Source organism: Lynx rufus, unplaced genomic scaffold (genome assembly GCF_022079265.1).
Source record: "Lynx rufus isolate CCGP_SWC_20201006 ecotype Redwood Valley unplaced genomic scaffold, mLynRuf1.p SCAF_4, whole genome shotgun sequence".
NCBI lineage: Eukaryota > Metazoa > Chordata > Mammalia > Carnivora > Felidae > Lynx > Lynx rufus.
In genome coordinates, this window is record NW_025814856.1 from 79997914 (window position 1) to 80017873 (window position 19960).

General features: G+C 40.6%; 1 protein-coding gene across 5 annotated transcripts in view; it reads left to right on the forward strand.

The window, feature by feature from the left end:
• SRPK2 (SRSF protein kinase 2) overlaps positions 1–19960 on the forward strand; it is a 251603-nt gene that overhangs the window by 82303 nt on the left and 149340 nt on the right. Inside the window, exon 1 of one of the 5 annotated variants that reach the window (XM_047096474.1) lies at positions 9019–9258. The exons of the other annotated variants lie outside the window; for them this stretch is intronic. Within the exon in view, the coding sequence (XP_046952430.1) occupies positions 9221–9258 (38 nt within the window). The 5' untranslated portion in view covers positions 9019–9220. Of the gene's footprint in view, positions 1–9018; positions 9259–19960 lie in introns of those variants that run through there. 5 annotated transcript variants of the gene reach the window in all.

Genomic DNA, 19960 nt, shown 5'->3' on the forward strand with positions numbered 1-19960 from the left:
TAGCTCGATGCAGGGCTTGAACTCACAAACTGTGAGATTATGACCTGAGCCAAAGTCTGATGCTTAACTGACTGAGCCACTCTGGTGCCCCTGCCCTGCATATTTTTGAGACATTCTTCCTCCCTCTGCTCGTGTGGCATCTAGTGCAGCACCTGTTGGTGATGAGGGAATGTGGAAGGGTGGACAGATTGGACTGCATCACATCAATTTCAGAATTGCAGTTCTAAAGTTTGAAAGTTAATGTGGATTGGGAGTTAGGGACTCTAATTCCTCCTTATACCTCATATTTTGATATGGCTTGTTTTCTTATACATGTAAATAAGCCTTGTACAATAATTTTACCTCCTCTTAACATAGTGAAATTACTTTTGAAGATGGTTGAACGGCCTTGGTTTACTACAGGAGTCAATAAAAGCAAGCATTTATTGCCTTGGTGAACTCACAGTCCTTTATGTGCCAAAATTGTAAATGAAATTAAAATGTCTTAATTTATGACATTGTAAGCCACAATATTAGAGAACCGAGTAGTTTCACTTGTATATTAATATCTAGTATGAAAAACTGTCTTTTAGTTAGGATTATAAAAATACTTCTTTTTCCGAGTAGTATTCTGTGTTGTAAATTCTAAAATTCATGTATCAGAAAATTGTACAAATGGTATTTATTTTATAAGCGTAAAACAGAGAAAGCTTTAAACTTGATCTCATGGTGAAGGGGGAGGTTGGATCTCACCCTGAGTGTAACAGCTCAGTTATCTAAGAACTTGTGTTACTTCTTAGGTCTCCCCAACAGAGTCAGGGTAAGAGTGTCTTTGTTCTGTTTAGCAGCCTGGATTAACTATTAATGATACTGTGCTGTGGTGAGAAACCTGTAGACAGTTTTCAGGAATTAGTTTCATTACATTTCCTTGCTGATAGAAGACAATGATGGTGATGGTAATAAAATTAAGAATTTATTTAAACATTCATCTTTTCGTATTTTAATACATTTTTGTATTAAGTTGTCCTGGAATTCCTCAATATCAAAATAACAAAAGCACTGGTAACAGATACTGTCTGGAGGCCTGTGAAGTCTGAGCGCACCCCTGCCGTGTCCAGTTGGGTGGTCTGGGGTCTAGGCTGGTGCTGCAGACACAGCCAGGGCACCTGGTTCCTCTTCTCCCTGCCTCTTGCTTGCAGTTGCAGGCTTATGAGGGTGAGTGAGGATGGGAATCCCAGTTTGAGGGGATTGACCTGCTTTTCTTTCTAGAACTTGAAAATCGGGAACAAACTTTTCCTTTTAAACTAATGTTCCTTTTGCGTTATCAGTTGCACTCAGGGTAATTAGTTTAAGAAGTAACAGAAGGAAAAGTATTGCCTCTAGTAAATGAAATTTCTGATTAGTGGCAGCAGCAGCTACCTTGAAAGTTCAAATCGAAACCTAGCCAGCTGGAGACCACCTCCTTCCCCTCCTTGTCCCCTCCCCCTCCCACTCCCACCCCTTTGTGGAGTTTGGAGTGAACACAGTGTAGTCCGCTGGCCCATCACCCTGTTCAGAAGGCAGGATACTGGAAAAAGTCTCCTTTTAAGGAAGGGGTGAAATTGGGACTTTTATCTTGAAAAATAAAATGATTTTGAAAGTAAGCTTATTTTATTTATCAAAATTTGAATTCTAATGAAAAATAAGTACTGAATATTAGAATGAACAAAGAATGCATCAAGTGTTGATTGTTTTGGCATATATTTTTGTACTAAATTTTGTGTAATAACATGATTGGATATCTTATAATTTATAATGCAATTATAACGAAGGACATTTTTGCAGACTCTTCAAGAGTTTTATTATCTTCCCCATTAGTCACTGATAATCAAATAATTGTCATTCTTGAGACACTTAGCATATTATTGTCCTTGTTGATTTTTCTCATCAATTACTGACCTTCCTGACTCCTTCTGTAGCCTCATTTGGGATTCTAACATCTCGTGAGTGTCTTCAGCTAGCCTTGTCAAATGTTGCATGTTTTGGAACGTATTTTCAGTTTTCACTTTGTTTTGGGTTTACATCTTATTTGAATTGTTGTTGGACTGTATGACCATCAGTGTGAGAGAGAGAAAGAAGGGGTTTGATGGATGGAGATGGAGACTGGGAATAACCAGGGACAGTTGTTTGAATGGCCATGTCGTTAATGATTGCTTTTGTTTGCACAGTTTTTGCTTTTTTCTGTGTTCTTCTAACAGAAGGCTTGAATAATGAATGCTGGGACGGCAAGGACTCATTTTTACACCCGACTGTCTTCATGGTGTTGGTCAGTTCATCACTGACCTTCCTAGACATCTCAGAGCGCTTGCTTTACTCCTGCTCCTTTATGAAGAGTCTCTTATGTGCCCGTCTCTTGAATTTTGCGTCAGGAACTCAATACTTGGCCCCAGAGGGTATTATCAGGGATTGACACTTGGGCCAGAAAAGCTGCTGCAGCCCCTGGTTTGCATTTACATGGGAGCCCCGTAGAGATACTTGCAGGCTTAAGTTGGAGACACCGAGAGAGAAGGCCGTAAGCATGCATGGTTGAGGCAGTAGGATCTGTGAACATGAGAAACAGAGAGAAGCAGTTAATTGGTAGTGACAGGAGAAACGGAATTAGGGTCAGAGAGGTGTTGAGTCCCCAGAATGGTGAAGCATTAAGGTGGAGAGCAATCCCTCTGAACACTTGGTAACATGAACTGAGTATCAAGAGCTGTTAAGAACAGATAAATGCCTCCACAGGCCTCAGCCAGAGTCTTGCTCTGTTCTTAACTTTTAGATGTTTTCTGGCAGTACTGTCTTATCCCCTGAGGTAAACTGAGCACATACCTGTTCCTTGCAGCCTGAAATGGCTCCAGATATACAGATAAAGCATTAATTTAAAATATCCTCTTTCAGGGCGCCTGGGTGGCTCAGTCGGTTAAGGTCTGACTCTGGCTTAGGTCATGATCTCACGGTTCGTGAGTTCGAGCCTCACATCCGGCTCTGTGCTGAGGGCTCGCAGCCTGGGAGCCTGCTTCAGATTCTGTGTCTCCCTCTCTCTCTGCCCCTCCCCTACTTGCACTCTGTTTTTCTTTGTCTCTCAAAAATAAACATTAAAAAAAAAATCCTCTTTATACCTGAAATAAAATCAGCTTTGTGAATGGTGATGTAAAGAATTTGACAAGAGAGGAGTGCTTGGGGTGGCTCAGTTGGTTGAGTGTCTGACTTTGGCTCTTGTGGTCCGTGGGTTTGGGTGTTGCGTCGGACTCTGTGCTGGCAGCTCAGAGCCTGGAGCCTGCTTTGGATTCCGTGTCTGTCTGTCTGTCTGTCTCTCTGCCCCTCCCTCGCTAGCACTCTCTCTCTCTCTCAGAAATAAAAATAAACATTAAAAAAAAAAAAGCAATTTGGCAAGAGAAATTAAGTTTAGTAAATCTGTTGGAATAGCACCCATGGAGAAAGGATGTAGGTTTAAGAATTTAGGTAGAACTGTCTGCCCACTTATTATATCTTAATTTCCATGTCTTAAAAGGAAGGGTCCCATGTGAGCTTGTGTTGGGCAGGTAGTGATGTAAAGGACGTGGGAACATGTCCTCTCCACAGCATCCTGTGTGAGTCTCACACTACTGTTGCTCTTAGGATCCAGGTGGATTCAGGGCTGTGCACCTTTTCTCCCACACTGTCTGATCTTTGAAGCATATCCTTTATTGGACTTGGTTGTTTTTTAAATTGTTTGTTTATTTATTTTGAGAGAGAGAATGAGAATGCACATGTGAACAGGGGAGGGGCAGAGAGAAAGGGAGAGTAACCACTCTTCCTGGTCTGGGTTCTCAGGGATGGTCTCAGCTCTGGACTCATAGCCCTAAGTGTTCCATGAGTCTTCAAACTCACGTTATTGAGTAGAAAACTAAATATTAGACATAGTAGGCCATTAACCGAAGAGCGAAATGTGTTCATCTTTGCGAGGGATTTGAGTATCTTTTAAAGTGTGGGTACAATCAGAATAAAAGGTTTTCATTTTATTCTGGATCTGTAGGTTGGATGAAAGAGAATGAGTGGGAGATCCTGGTGAATTGGTTTTTCCTTTTTGGTGTATAATGTGATGAATAGGAAGAGTATGATGTCACAGACTGACCAGTTGGTTTTTAAATTTTAATGTTTATTCATTTTTGAGAGAGAGAGAGACAGAGACAGAGACAGAGCATGAACAGGGGAGGAGCAGAGAGAGAGGGAGACATAGAATCCGAAGGAGGCCCTCAGGCCGTGAGCTGTCAGCACAGAACCTGATGTGGGGCTTGAACTCATGAACCGTGAGATCATGACCTGAGCAGAAGTTGGACGCTTAACTGACAGGGCCACCCAGGTGCCCCAAGACTGACCAGTTGTTTTAATCAAGAAATCAAGTGATGATTTTAATTGATTGGAAATATGAGTAAATAGATTTAGAAGCTGGTTTAAAAAAATTTTTTTAAGTTTACTTATTTATTTTGAGAGATAGCACGAGCAGGGGAGGGGCAGAGAGGGAGTGAGAATCTCAAGCAGGCCCCAAAGTGTGAACACAGAGCCCAGTGCGGGGCTTGAACTCATGAATGCGAGATCATGACCTGAGCTGAAACTAAGAGTTTGATGCTTAACCGTCTGAGCCACCCAGGTGCCCCTAGAAGCAGGTTTTAAAGGATGCTGAATGTTCTGCTTGGGTTGCTAGGTCCTTGGAAATTTAGCTGTAGGTCTCAGAAATGGTAGTCTGGGCGAAGGTGAAAAGTGTTATTGCCACCAGTTGTTTATCTTTTTAGCCCTCAAATTTCTTCTTCATAAATTAATGTGGTTCAGCTAAGTGATGACTTCTGAGGACTCTTCTATCTCTGTAGTTGTTTGAATCTCCGATTGAGTAATTGTGTCTGGAAATGTATATTTAAGAATAAGGACACGAAGTTAGCTAGATTGTAACGTTGACTAGGATAGGCTAAGAGGACCATGAAAGAATCAACAAGTAAGTGTAAATTGAAATGAAACTTCAGGTCTCCATTCCTAAAGAAGCCCTGGTCTCGGGGAGTCAGACAAGTAGCGTATATATTTCAGTAATTTTGTCCTGCTGGTGTATGTGATATATAGAAGGACAGCGGAGGTGAGCTGTGTTCTGTCTGGGGTGCAGTCAGAGGGGAGGTGGCGCGTGGGCTGAGATTAGAAAAGTGAGTTGGGTGTGCAAGGGAAGCACACTGGGCAGTGGCATCCCAGGGAGGGAAACTGCGTTCTAAGAAAACACTTGGTGGTGTGAGAAAGCATGGTGTGTTTAGGGAATCCCAGAGTAGCACTCAGCAGTCCTGGAACATAAAATAGGTTGGAAGGGGAGAGTGGTGGTAATGATACCCCAAATGAGACAGGGGTGCTAGTCTGGAATCCTTCAAACATTCCAGACTCAGAAGGACAATGCTGCTGCTGTTTGGGGAGATGTGAAGGTTCTACATAGGAGATCTTAGACTGGGAAGTTGAAGAGTTTAGGTTTAGATGGTGGGTTCAAGGCATCTAGGGACCATGTAGGTGAAGATGTCTAGGAAGGGTGGAAGGATGCACAGTGCTGAGTTGCAGGAGAGAGTATTGGGCTCGAAGTTCAGGTTTGGTCACCATCAGTGTCCTTTGGTTGTGGATGTCAGGGGAGCAGATTGGAAGAGTCGGTGAGTGAAAAGAGGATCACGTGAGATAAGTATCTCCTACATTTAAGGTCTGGGTGAAAAAAGATGATCCAGCAAAGAACCTAGAGTTAGGAGGAGAATCAGAACACAAAAACATTAGAAAAACAAAGAAAAACTTAACATTGTCCCATAATGTTATTTAGAAATTAAAAGAACATGATGACAAAAAAAAAAATCAACCATAATTTTAAATATGCTTATTCAAACTACACAAGTGCCCCTCGTTTATTTTCTTTGTGAAATAAAGAAGTGTGGCCTTAATACTCACTGGCCTGAATGAGACCCTAGATGATTGAATAAATATGTATTTATGGGGTTGTTACGAGGGCCGCTTCGGAAGAACCTGAGGAGTGGTAGTGAAGAGAGTAATTTAGAATTGGTGGGGGTTGATGGGGGTGTAGCATTTTAAAGTGTAACTATAAAAGCAGACTGGATCTCTACATCCGTTCATAGACTGAAATATGTTCTAGAAGGGTCCAAGATTTACATGCAAAGTGAATTATAAAGCGTTATTTGTGGAAAATGGGACGATTTTAAAAAACCGGTGTGGGGAAAGTCTAAATGTGACAGGAAGACCATCATTCATAAAGAGAAAGACCGGTGGACTTAATTGCAAAAAAATGAAGGATAGGGTCATAGATACTGTGAATAAAACACAAACTAATTTTGGGGGAATGTTTGTAGTGTGTGTAAGAGAGTGTGGTCACGGTAGATGACGCAAGTGATCAGAGGTTCAGAAGGCTGAGGTCCTTAGCCAAGGGTTTGTGGAAGTCCTACGAACGTGAACATCGAAGCCCTCCGGTACTATGGCAGGTATTGTGGTGGAGTAAGACTCAATGACATGGCTTCTGGGGTTCTCAATGGATGCGGGGAATAATTAGACCACGGATGGTATTGGTAAGGAGGAGTAGGTAGTAGACTAGAAATGGACCTTTTGGGGGGCGCCTGGGTGGCTCAGTTGGTTGAGCTTCCGACTTCAGCTCAGGTCATGATCTCACGGTTTGTGAGTTTGAGCCCCGCATCAGGCTCTGTGCTGACAGCCTGGAGCCTGGAGCCTGCTTCAGATTCTGTGTCTCCCTCTCTCTGCTCCTCCCCCACTTGCACTCTGTCTGTCTGTCTGTCTCTCAAAAATAAACAAACATTAAAAAAAAAAAAAAAAAGAAATGGACCTTATGGGCCTCAGAGGATACAATATTCATACAGTATTTGTAAACATTCCTGAATGTTTTAGTCCTTCAGGAACTAGAAACATATCTGAAGGTTTGAAGAAAATGTGAAAAACATGTTAGAAACCTGTCCATGTATTACTGGAAACCCTTTTGGCTTGGAGCTCTCAAAGCTTTAACTTTTCTTTCTAATGTTTGTAAGATGGGCATACACTTCCTGAGAACTGTGTGGTTTAAATTGGGTGTCTTTCAGCTTATGTGCACAGATGATCTGCACACTGAAGGGTGAATCTTTTGTCTTTTTGGAATGAACAATTACCATGATGAAGAAGGATTCAAGTGTAACCTCATTTCTGACATGGCTAGTTGATAAACTGAGAATTACACAGGGAGACTGAGATACAGATTAAAGTTAAATTTCCACATAAAATCAAACTATAGTGATAAAAAGCTGCATGTTGATGTTGATAGTAAGGAGAAAGTAGATCAAAACTGTGGACAAGCTCTTTAAAATAGGACAGACCTAGTATACCTCATTAACTCCTTCAGCAAATATTTATTTAGGATTACTGTCCTTTGCTAGGCACTACTTAGCAGCAGACACAGGGCTTACTATATGGCAGGCACAACACTACATCTACATGCCTTTCATGGATTACCGTATTTCATATGGCTCACAACAGCCCTTTACAAGCAGTTGCTATCCCCATTTTATAGGAGAGGAGATAGAGGCTTTTAGAGAGTCTCATTAATTTCCCCAAGGTCATAGGGCTGTTAAAAATGCTGGAGGAGCCTGCCTTCAGATCCAAGGCTGCTGGTGGCCAAGGCTGAGCTCTTCTTAAACACTGCTCTTTTTAAACCGGCGGGAGGGGCATTACTGAGCATTCTCTGTGGCACCCGGTGCCAGACTCTGTAATCCACGTAAGAATCCTCGAGGTAAGTTTCAGTATCATCATCTCGTCTTAACCACTGTGCTGTGTGCTCTCCCCAGTGGTTAGGTAGTTTGGCCAGAGCTGTGGTAGATTCTGTTCTCTAAACGGACGTTCATGCCAGCTTTATAGTGCCCGTTGGATGAAGTTGTAAGCTTAAACAATTTGGAAATCCCTTATTTTAACAACATTGAAAAAGATATTTCTGAACAGGTCCATTGTATCTTATGCAACTAATTTTTATTCCCTTTTCCTATTCCTTTGATTTCTGTAGTCAAGATTCTTACAAATTAAAATGTGTTTTACCCCTAAGAAAAAAAATACCCTGAAACTGTTAGCTCTACTTTGATATCCTGAGACTGCCTATAGCAGTATGTCAGTGGCCAGGTGTTTTATTTTTGGTATGTGAACTTTTTATTATGCATGGGAATAGGAGTGGGAAAACGGCTTTGCGTGTGAAATAGTTTGGGTAATGGGACCATGTCAGTTTTATTCACGTAAAATTACGTGCTTTTCGGTCAGTCATTAGTATTTTTAAAAGGAAATGTGTTAGGTTTTATTTTCCTTCTTTTTTCCTTCTCCCTTTTATTTTTACCTCTCCTTTCCTTTTGGTCTGTTATCTCTGTCTCTCTTTTTTTTTCTTTTCCTCCAAATCAGTATCAGCAATTATCTTTTAATTAAATTGAATTGGCGCTTACATTTCTGTTGCAGATGGCATTGTCAGTCCTTTCCTAAAAGGACAAGTATATTATCTGCTCGGTAACTGGGTGTTGCTGTTCACTTGTGCTGTACTGTGAAGGAGGAGGGGAGAATTAAGGTGTAAAATACAAGTCTTTTTCTGAAGGAGTTAAGGACAAGATGTTAAACACATTCTTTAACTAAAGACGGTCAAGAAATTCTAAGAAAGGTTAAAAAATTTTTGATCTATAAATTGGGGTTCTGGTTTAATATTTCATTCTTAAGTGACAAAAATGATTCACTGAGCCATATTTTTCAGGGCTGGTGAAATAGAAGTAGCCCAGGGTTGCACATCTGTTCTTTACAGCCTGTAACTTTATTATCCAGGCTTCTCAGAGTGTCCAGTGTATCCAGTCCAGTTGTGAGCATTTCTTGTTTGTATTTTAATTTGCTGCATTTGAAATCTTCTTGCAGAGCCATGCTGGTTCTACCTTAAAAAAGAAAACACCCCTCCGCTTAAAAGAAATGGTACTTCCTGCTTTCATAAACAGTCATGTGCATAGTTTAGCAAGGCCTGGTGCCTCTGGAGCTTTTCCCTTTATAGCACCATCGAATCCCAGTCCTAACAGAAGTACTGCGAATCTTGTGGCCTCTTTTTGAACAAAAGGGATCAGAGACGAAAAATCTGTTGATATAAAGCTTGAAAGCAAGAGCAGGCAATCTTGGTTGTGAATATTTTCTGATTTTTCCAGAAATCAAGCAGAAGATTGAGCTGCTGATGTCAGTTAACTCTGAGAAGTCGTCCTCTTCAGAAAGGTACAGCTACATCTCTTGCATGAACAATTAATGGTGTAGCATTGCTAAGAAACAAGCAGGACGTATTTTTTTCTTGTCAAGTTTGCTGTATAACGTATCGTACTGCATGCCGGTCATTGTGCTGTGTCGAAGATGTGTATTTGGGCAGGCTGTTCTGCTTTTACAAAGGGTAATTGATTTTTTAAAAAATAGTGAAGCTTAATCAGCTGCAGCATGCACAGCATCGCACAGCAGAGCGCTAGTTCATGTGTGACAGCTGTTGAAGGCTTTAAAAAATAATTTACTTCGCTACAAAACAAAAATCTTGCTTTCTTTAAGGAAATATTAGTATTAGATTTTCTTCCTATGTTTGGAGATGGTTGCTACACAAAATCACATTATTTGTAAGATCTAGGTTAAAAATACTTGGCTTTTGGTGTAATAAATATTTTCTTATATGGAAAGGGAGTGCCATTTGTAAATAGCTTAGGAATTGCAAACCCACAGATTAGTCACATTCTGAAAGAGAGATATGATGCTTCTTCAAGTCTGTGCTAGGAAATGGAACAGTCACTGCATGCAGTAATGGTTCATGCCTGCAGGTAAGGACAAAATGACTCAGAAGTATTTTTAAAGCAATTATTTTGTCTGTCAATCAAATGATTATACCTGTAAGGAGATATTTCCTTAAAATGGCTATTTTACTTAATAAGTGGAATAAAGGTATTTTTATCTCAAGCCAGAAATGAGGCTAATAATATAGTTGCCTATATTGGTATGTAAATACTGTGTTCACTTCTCTTTGCCAAAATTGTGTATACTACATAATGTTTTAAATGGAGGTTCTTGGGCATACAGTTGATGCTTACCCTTCTCTTGGTTACCTAATAGTTTATATTTTATGTTGATATTTTATATTGAAGGTGTGTTGATTTGTCTCGTCCGTGGTTAGTTTTGAGGTTATCTTTTTCATAGATTTAATATTTAGGAAAATATTATGGAGACATGATTTAGTACTTGAGGAAGATAGAGGAAAAGCACTGGGGAAAAAAATGAGGTGAACAGCCTACCATGGTAAAATGGATTTAATTAAAGTACACTAGTGCATGGAGGACATGATCTGATGGCAAAATGATGACATTAAATCGATTTATTAGTGTAATTAGGGGAAAGACTTCTGGCTATAATTTAGGGCATTACAAATAAGATGTTAACTGCTTTCTTTAGAAATTGAAAATAGAAAAATTTCTTCACATTTGTGTTTATTTTCACGTAGCTTCTAACTCCTGGTTTGTGGCTAGCCATCCGAGTTTTTAAACATTCTGTTTGCTGAGATGAAAAACAATCTTCAGCCTTGTGAATGTTCAGCCAGTAAAATGGTGGTGTTGGGAAGGGGAGAGGGTGGTGGTGTAAATAGTGAGCGGTCCGGGCGCCAACTGTGATGTTGGAGTTCTGTTACCAGGGAAGAGCATTCTCAATGGGATGGCAGCAATGATTATGTTAGCTTTTTTGAGTAGCATGAATTCGCTATTGATAAATTGGATGTTGAACAGAATGGAAGAATATTAGTGAGAAACAAGTTAGGAATGGATGAGGTTTCTCTAGTTAAAGGAAAGATTCTAAAATATTTTGGTGATTACATTTACTTATTATTGTTATAACAATAATAATTTATTATTTTTTAAATCTTTATACCTAAGATCCTGTAGTTAAATTTGATGGAAACGGAGGATGCATGTAGTCATGGTTTTAAAGTTCAGAAACCAGCCACTATGCTTGTGACAGCTTTATACACAGTTTTACCAGAGCTTGCTTGCTTTGTTTGTTATTCTTTTGGGGGTGCTTAGACATGTATATGGCAGTTGTGATATGCTGACTTAATGGGTGATAAATCTAATTTATGGGTCAGCCAACACTTTGCAAACATAGAAGTTGTTTCATTAATGTAAATACATTAAAAATAGAAGTTACTTCTTTTTTCTCCTCTTTGTAAAAGGCATACAGTGACGAGTAGTCAAATGATTTGTCTTTTCAATGTGTTTCAAAGAATTTGAAAAGCAAGAATGTAAAGTTAAAAAAAATTCATAGCCTAGTAGTGCTATATCCTGCTCACGCATTTCTGTCGTATCATGTAACATTACCATCACATTCTTCATTCAGTTCCTTGTTCACCGGTTACTTAATTTTAAAAGTCTTTGACTTTTTTTTTTTTTTTTTTCATTTAGCTGAATGAATTCAGCCTGAATTCAGTTATTTGGAACTTACATATGGTCAGTATTCCACATGGTTTTTTGGGTAGAAATGATGAAGAAACCCTGCTTCTTTAAAAGAGGGGGAGAAGCTGCTTTGCAAGAAACCAAAACTTACCACTTGGCACAAATGATTTCGTTCACTGTCTGCAGGATAGAATGATCTTTTGATATTTCAGACCACTGAGTGGAGTGGAAATGCAACATTTTTATAAGTAAAAATATAATAACTGTAAACAGCAATGTGATGTTCCTAATAATTCTTCCATCTCCTATTTTTAACCCGCTTAGTGAGAATTGCTAGTCCTGTGTGACAGCTAGTATTGGTTGAATTAATTCTTGCTCAGACAGTTTTGTAAAACGGGAGAAACGAAACAAAAAATAAATTTATTTCTGTAGACTTAGGGTTCTTCATTGAAAAATACGAATACGATTTGAAGCAGTATATGGAATTTTGAAAATTGTTTTGGAACCTAAATTAGAAAATATGTTTTCTTAATGGATCTCAATACCACCTTGAGATTTAAGATTGTATTTTTACCTTTAAAAGAAGAGTGGGGATCCATCTAAATGTTCTTTTGTAGGGGAGGTGGGGAGTACTGTTCAGAATGGCTGACTCAGGGGACAAAGTCCAGTGGGGTGACAGAAAGTTATAATTCTATTTTTTGGTTTTATATTTCAGAGAAAGGGGAAAATGTCAACTTACTCAATTATTAAATTAAGGACAGAGAATATTATTGAATGAATTAAAAAGACAAAAACAAATGATGCCTGATTTGTATGTTATTACCAGCTAAGAGGAACACGTATCCGTTGCAAGAGAGCCCCCTTCTGCAGATTTTAGGAGCACATCCTACTATGAGTATTTGCTTTTTAATTGCTGCCTGTTGAATGAATGAATGTATTCATCTTAAACATGGTAGTGACAGGGCCAGGCACAGTTTTACTTCCTCACCTACCCCCATTTAATGAAAAAAAGAAAGCTGTGAACATTTATTTGATATAAAAACTAGGTTTTCAAGTTTTTGTTTCTTCTTGACTTAGCCATAACACTTCTGGGATTTGGAAATTTATGGAGTGGAGTAGGTGGGAAAGAGGAGGAAAAGGAGTAGTAATCATGATAATATCTAGAAAAAAGATAATCATTTCTTAAACATTTCCACATGCAAGTTTTAAGTGAGGAGAGAGAGAGTGAGTGAGTGAGTGAGTGAGTGTGTGTGTGTGTGTGTGTGTGTGTGTGTGTGTGTCTGTCTGCCTGCCTGTCTGTCTGTCTGTCTGTCTGCTGTGGGGAAGACTCTGGCAAATCAACCTCAAAAGATCCTGAGTGAGCAGAAGGCACTTTGCTCTATTAAAATTTTGGACAAACTGTGTTGCTACTTCTTCAGTGAACTCATGAACAAAATTGGACAATTCTTTATCGGTGAGAACAGTTGAGCCCAGAGTGCTCAGAGAGAGGATTCCCAGTGTTTCTGGGCTGACTCCAGGGAGGCCTGTGGAGTTTGTGAGGGGAAGGAAGGTCTCGAGAAGCTGGGGAACCTATGTTCACACAAAGCTTTGGCCACATTTGCTCTTGTGAAATGTAAATGTTATTGTAATTAATAAAGTTCACAGTCAGTCAAAAGTTAACTAAGTAGCAGTGCCTACTATTGTATTTTCTCAGGTAACAGATAATAAAAGGATAATTTCGCACTTGCATGAGAGAGAGAGAGAGGGAGAGAGGTTGAGAGAGAAAGAGATATTTTGGTGATTAAAGGGGTCTTTATCCTGGAAGAGATAGGAAGTGCAAGCCTGGATCATTAGCATCCCACTTGAATTTAGAAATTGCTAGCTGCCTTTTTTTCAGGAGGAGAGAGAAAGGAAGAGGGAGAAAGTATCATAAAAATATTTATGCTCTGGCCTATATCCTGCCAATGCTGTGTAAACAGGATTGGTTAGAAAGGTTAGAGATTGTTGCCCCTACCCCAATAGAAGAGGGGCATTTGAAACACATAAAGAACCTGTGCTATTTTTGTGTGTGTATTTTAATTCCTTTTCTTATTTTGGAGCCTCTTAAGTGAAAGAAAAAAGGGCATATGATAATGATGCGTGGTTGCAGAAAGGAAAAAGAGAAGCCTGGAAGAATAAGGGGAATGGGAGGGAAAACAAAAACATCAGGATGGGACCACCTGGAGAAAGAAGTAAGTGTAGGGTATTTGGTGGAAAAGGATCCAGGACCAAGGCGTCTTTTATTTGCTCTTATGTTGAACGTATTTTCCTCCATGTCTCTATGGTGTGAACTAAGAGCAGTCATGGAGGATAGCCAAATTTTATTAAAAATTCCCTCTTCTGGGGCGCCTGGCTGGCTCACTCAGTAGGTCGAGATGCGACTTTGATCTCAGGGTTGTAAGTTTGAGCTCCATTGTTGGGTGTAGAGATTACTTAAAAATAAACAAATAAATCTTTAAAAAAAAAATTCCTCTTCATTGTAGTGAAGAGGCAGAGGTAGTTAGTGGTGACGGCTTTTCCCTTGCTCATGCTCACCTCTGTCTCTGTCTGTGTTTGCGGGTGTACTTGAGAACCACTTTCTCTGAGGGGTTAGAAGAGATGACCGTGGCTGGTTGTGTTTTCTCCCTCTGCTCAGTCCTTATGCTTTCTGCTGTTTTCATTTAATTTTTAGTAATATGTTTATTGAAGATATATATGGGAAAGTGCACAGATCATAGATCATTATGAAATCCAATTATTTTTTTCTCTTTTGTTGTTTATGTTTTATGTGTTGTATCTAAGAAACCCTTGCTAAGCCCAAGGTCACTATGATTTTCTGCTAGGCTTACCTAAAAAAAGTTTTTGACTTTTAATATTTAAGACTTTGATTCATTTTGGGTCTTTTTAAATTTTATTTGTTTGTTTATTTAGAGAGAGCGTGTGTGCACACTTGAACGGGAGAGGGAGAGAGAGAGAGAGAGAGAGAGGATCCCAAACAGGCTGTGCACTGTCAGCACAGAGTCCGATGCGGGGCTTGAACTCATGAACCGTGAGTTCATGACCTGAGCCCAAATCGGGTGCTTACCCGACTGAGCCACCCAGGCGCCCCTATCTTGGGTCTTACTTAGTATTAAGATAAAGATGAGGCTATTTCCACATCTGACTGTTCAGTTATATCTGCCCTTGAGCGTTACATGCAAATATTAAATTTTTTTTTCAATGTTTTTATTTATTTTTGGGACAGAGAGAGACAGAGCATGAACGGGGGAGGTGCAGAGAGAGAGGGAGACACAGAATCGGAAACAGGCTCCAGGCTCCGAGCCATCAGCCCCGAGCCTGACGCGGGGCTCGAACTCACGGACCGCGAGATCGTGACCTGGCTGAAGTCGGACGCTTAACCGACTGCGCCACCCAGGCGCCCCGCGTTACATGCAAATAGAAACCCTCCGTACATGCATTACGTTGCGCTACGCTCGTGTTTGTGTGCAGCAGCGGCAGTTAGTTCCGTCTCCTTGCTGTGCGGTATTCACTTGAATGTGCCTCGCTTTATGTATCCATTCTACTACTGATGGGCATGCGGGACATCTGCAGTTTGTTAGGATTGCCGCTCCTGTGAGCATTTGTACACCTGTCTTCTGGGGAGTGGATCTATGCCTGCACTTCTGCCCTGTGTGTACCTGGGAGCACAGTTGCTAAGTGTTAGCGGACACTGCCAGTTTTCCAAAGTGAATGTGCTAGTCTGCACTCACACCAGCCTGCCCCAGGTCCTTGTTCGCTTGGTACGGCGCATATCCTTTACCTCTGCCTTCCCATGTCTTTTCCCTTCCCCTTTTCTTTCTCTCTGTTAGAATACTGATGGGTCAGGGGCCTGGGTGGCTCAGTCAGTTAAGCATTTGACTCTGGATTTCGGCACAGGTCATGATCTCACAGTTTGTGAGTTCAAGCCCCGCATCAAACGCAGTTCCACAGAGCCTGCTTGGGATTCTCTCTTCTCTCTGCCCCTCCCCTCCCCTCCCCTCTCTCTCTCTGAAAATAAATACAATAAACTTAAAAAAGAAGAATTCTGATAAGTGTGCCAGTGTGAACGGGCAGAATTAGATGCAGATAAGGGCAGAATTTTTGAGGAGAAGTAGATGCCGATAAGGGACTGTTTCTGAGTACCAGCTTTCATGAAGGAGATCAGAGTTAAAAGTTGAGACCAAATGGGAACCAGCCACGAAGTGTAGTCAGTCATCTGAGGTACTGCCCTCCCACTGACTGATTCGGAACTGGATCGGAGAGGCCACAGCTGTTACCATTAGTTTTCAGACTTGGTTTGAATACCAAAATTATTTCTTTATTTAAGCCTTATTAGAAGCCTGTCATGCAAAACAGAAAAGAAAAGCTTGGGGTGAGAACCAGGGAAGTAATCTGGGCCTCAGTTTTGGTGCTCAGCCATCCCATCCTTGAGAGCCCTTCCGTCGACCTCCAGTCTTCTTAAACCCTTCAGGTGGACCACCTTGGGTCTGACCAGGAAATTATGACATTTTTGATATGTCCCGATCAGAAATAAATTTTTTTTAATGTTTATTTATTTTTGAGAGAGAGAGAGGAGACAGAGTGCGAGCAGGGGAGGGGCCTAGAGAGAGGGAGACCCAGAATCTGAAGCAGGCTCCAGGCTCTGAGCTGTCAGCACAGAGCCCGATGTGGCGCTTGAACGAACTCTCGAACAGTGAGATCATGACCTGAACCGAGGTTGAATGCTTAACTGAGCCACCCAGGTACCCCTATATGTTCCAATCTTATATCAACTTTTTATAGTGTTAAATTTGTAGAGTGTTACATTTCATATTGTTCATAGTCTCTAAAATTTCAGTATCCTATGTCTGAATAAAATTGTACTAGTGTCTTTTAATTTCTGTTAGGAAAACAAAACAAACCTGGACAATTAGCTGAGCTTCCTTCCTGTTGGTCATTACTTATGTGGTCTAGATGCAGTAATTTCTAGGTTATTTTGTTTGTTACCAATTTAAACTTTGATTCTGACACTTCTTTGGAGGGTTGCCACATCACAGCCCGCACAGACCTTTCAGAACACCAGTCTGCTCAGGCCAGGTCACTCTCCACTTTACATACCCTTCAGCCCTCTTCCCACTGTTCTTGGCATAAAGGAAAACTCTGTATCTGGGTCAGTGAGCACCCACATTCTCCATCCCAACCGCGGACTCCTCTGACTCCAGTCCTGTCTCTCTTGCTTTGCTCTTTCGCTGCTCCTATCCTTCCCATCTCAAGGAAGCCCTGCCTAGGTCAAATTACACTTGTTATAAGCCCTTCCAGAACCATGTACCTCTCCTTTGTAGCATTTGTCACAGCTGCTGTTTGACAGAGGGGAGTATCAATGACATTTGGTCTACTTACTGGTGTACTATTAGCCCTGACTTACGATCTTAAATATAGAAGTGTTTTCATTAGAGAATATTTTTATATCATCATTTGCAGCTTGCAAATTAGGAACCTTATGGGAAGACCTTTTTTGGTATAGAGGGAGTCATTTATTTTTATGGTATTGTTTTAGATTAATAAAGTATAGCTGTACGTGGTCATAGTTATATATAATCCTATGTTGTCAATTGTAGTCATAAGCTAATTTAACTTGAAGTGTCAAGGTTACAAATCTTAGGTTTTTCTATCACCATAAAAATGCACAGTTTGTTATTACATATATATTTTTTACGTTTGTTACAATGTAAAATGGACATTAAAGTAAATCTGAACGCTTCCCATCTCTTTGCCAAACTGGTAACATCAAACCAGAGCCCTTCATCTCCCAAATGTCAGTATTGTGTATATCACCTCAGTGCTCTTTGTCGTGGTTGTACTCCATCCTTTACTGTTACTTAATATCATGTTCTTTGTTTGTGTTTAGTTGTGGCAAGATGCACATAACATAAAATTTGTATAATGCTTTTTAAAAGTTAATTTTCTTTAAAAGGAAATCTCTGTATCCCTACCAGAACCTTTAAAAACAATTACTGTTAAATCCTGTCCAGATTCTGTTGTCTGATAAAGGCTTAGGCCTGTGCCATATGCTCCCTCTGTTTACAAGGGAAATTAAATTGGCAAGTGTCATAAAGGAGCTTAAGTGTATGTGTTAGCACCAAAGTGAGACATGCTGTTTGATATACTCAGACAGACTGAAAGAAGTTGGGAAAAGCGTCACTTTCTCAGTGTGCGGTTCGTTGTAATTCAGTCCCAAGTCCCAGGTACCGTATTACCTAACGTGGGTTTGTACCCCAGCAGCAGCACTTCCTCTTCCCTGTGGGATCTGCCCTCCCCCCCCCCCCCCCAGATGGTAGATCAGGGAAGTTTTGAACAAATGTGCACTGCTCTTGTAAGAATAACAATGACAACAATAAAAAATAACTCTCCTTCTAACAGTCATATTGCAGATTCCCTTTGGAGCAGAATTCCTTATGTGCCAGTAGCTGGAAGAAATTAAAGACCGATTTTAGTGTAGCTTACATTTGTCATCCATCCATCTTCTGTGCGTCCATCCAGCATTTATCAGCAGCGGCTGTGCACTGCCCACTCAGTGATTGGGAAATCAGGGGCCAGCAAAGGCAGCACAGAAGCCTAGGCTCTGTGTAGAAGAGGCTTTGGTGGGTGGCCTCCCCCTCACCTAACTTGGGCAGTTTCGTGGGCATCTAGTCATGGACCACACCAGCGGGAAGCTCTTGGCATTTGTTGAAAGAATTACAGATAACCAATAATTGCTTTTTGGGTGAACTTACATTGAGGCCAGAGCTGTATACAGTGTAAGGGTTACAGACGTTTGCCAAAGGCAAATAGTGATGCCTTTGAGACGAGTGAGGACCAAGGGCCAGATGCAGACTCTAGAACGCTAGAGACCACAAACCCATGTAAAGAGCTAGCTGCTGCTATACTGAATTAAAACGAGGGGAAAAGAGACTGAAAACTGGGGAGAAGGAGGCCAGAGAACTCCCATCCTTTCATATTCTTCTTCAAAGTCTAAAATAAAACACAGGGCACCTGGGTAGCTCAGTCGGTTAAGCGTCAGACTTCAGCTCAGGTCATGATCTCAAGGTTCATGGGTTCAGGGCCTGCATTGGGCTCTGTGCTGACAGCTCAGAGCCTGGAGCCAGCTTCAGATTCTGTGCCTCCCTCTCTCTCTCTGCAGCAACCCCCCCCCCCGCCGTCTCTCTCAAATACAGACATTAAAAATAAAACAAACTTGTCTTTGTAAATTACTCTGCACATTTATGGTAGCAAAGCTATTGGAAATAAATGGTTTGCAGTATGAGAGTATTAAATTTGTTATGGTTTATCCAGTGTAAGGAATATGCTACAGAGATTAAAACATGATGTAGAAGATTTAATAACACAGTGTTATTAAAAGGCATTGTAGAAAAAAAAGCAAGAAAGTTGAAAAACAGGCGATAAAAAACTACTAAAGGTGTTCCCACTTCTGTAAGCCCAGAGTGTGTGAGGCTGTGTGTGTATGTGTGTACGTATAAAAAGAGCCTGTGCACACAAATAACATGGTTTGCAAAGACACACCGCGTGAAGCTATGATGCCTGGTACGGTTACACATCTGTCCTTTTGCTTGTAGGTATGTGGTGCAGTTTTTATAATGACATGCTGTGTTTTTGAGATCACATGTTTGTAAAGAACCCGTGTTCCTCCAAAATAAATAAGTAAATAAAGAGGTGGTTGTGGATCAGCTCTTGCTGGCTATTGCCATGTGGAAATCCAGGCCAAATTTTGCCAGCCTTTGTGATTTTTGTGAGAAGTTGACTACTTTTTTCTGTCAGAGCTCTCATTTTAGTCTTATTTATTTATTTATATATTTAGTTAGTTAAAGATTTTTACTTAGAAGTAATCTCTACCCATGGGGCTTGAACTCACAACCCCGAGATCAAGAGTTGTTTCCCCCACTGACCGAGCCAGCCGGGAGCCCCAGATCTCTCCTTTTAAATGATGGCACAAATTAAAAAACAAAACAAAAACTCGTGCCAGCCTCAAAAGAAAAGAATGTCTGCCATCTAAATTCAGCTCATGGTAAACAGTTTTCTTCTGTGCTGTATAGCACATTGATTTACAATCTGTGAGCCACAGACCTGTGCAGATTTATAGGAAAGGATTTTCAAGTCCTGTGAGTACTATAAGCATTCATTATCTGTAGATTGAAGGCATATACATCAAACTGTTGTTGTACTAAGAACTGTATCTCTGGGTTTTTCTGATGTTTCAAATCTGCACAAATACTGGTGAGCACTGTTCTAATAACCATATGCTAAGGTACCAGAATTCAAGAAGATTTCAACTGTTTGGAGTAGGAAGGGCCCCTGAGAGACATGCATCTCTCAAGCTGGGAAGGTGTTCTGTCCATTCATTCATTCTACACGTAGTACAGTACCCACTGTGCTGGGACCTAACCTTCAATAAATTAACCTGAAAATTACAGAGCTAGAACAATATCCTGCTGCTGCAAATGCCACCTCATCCTTTT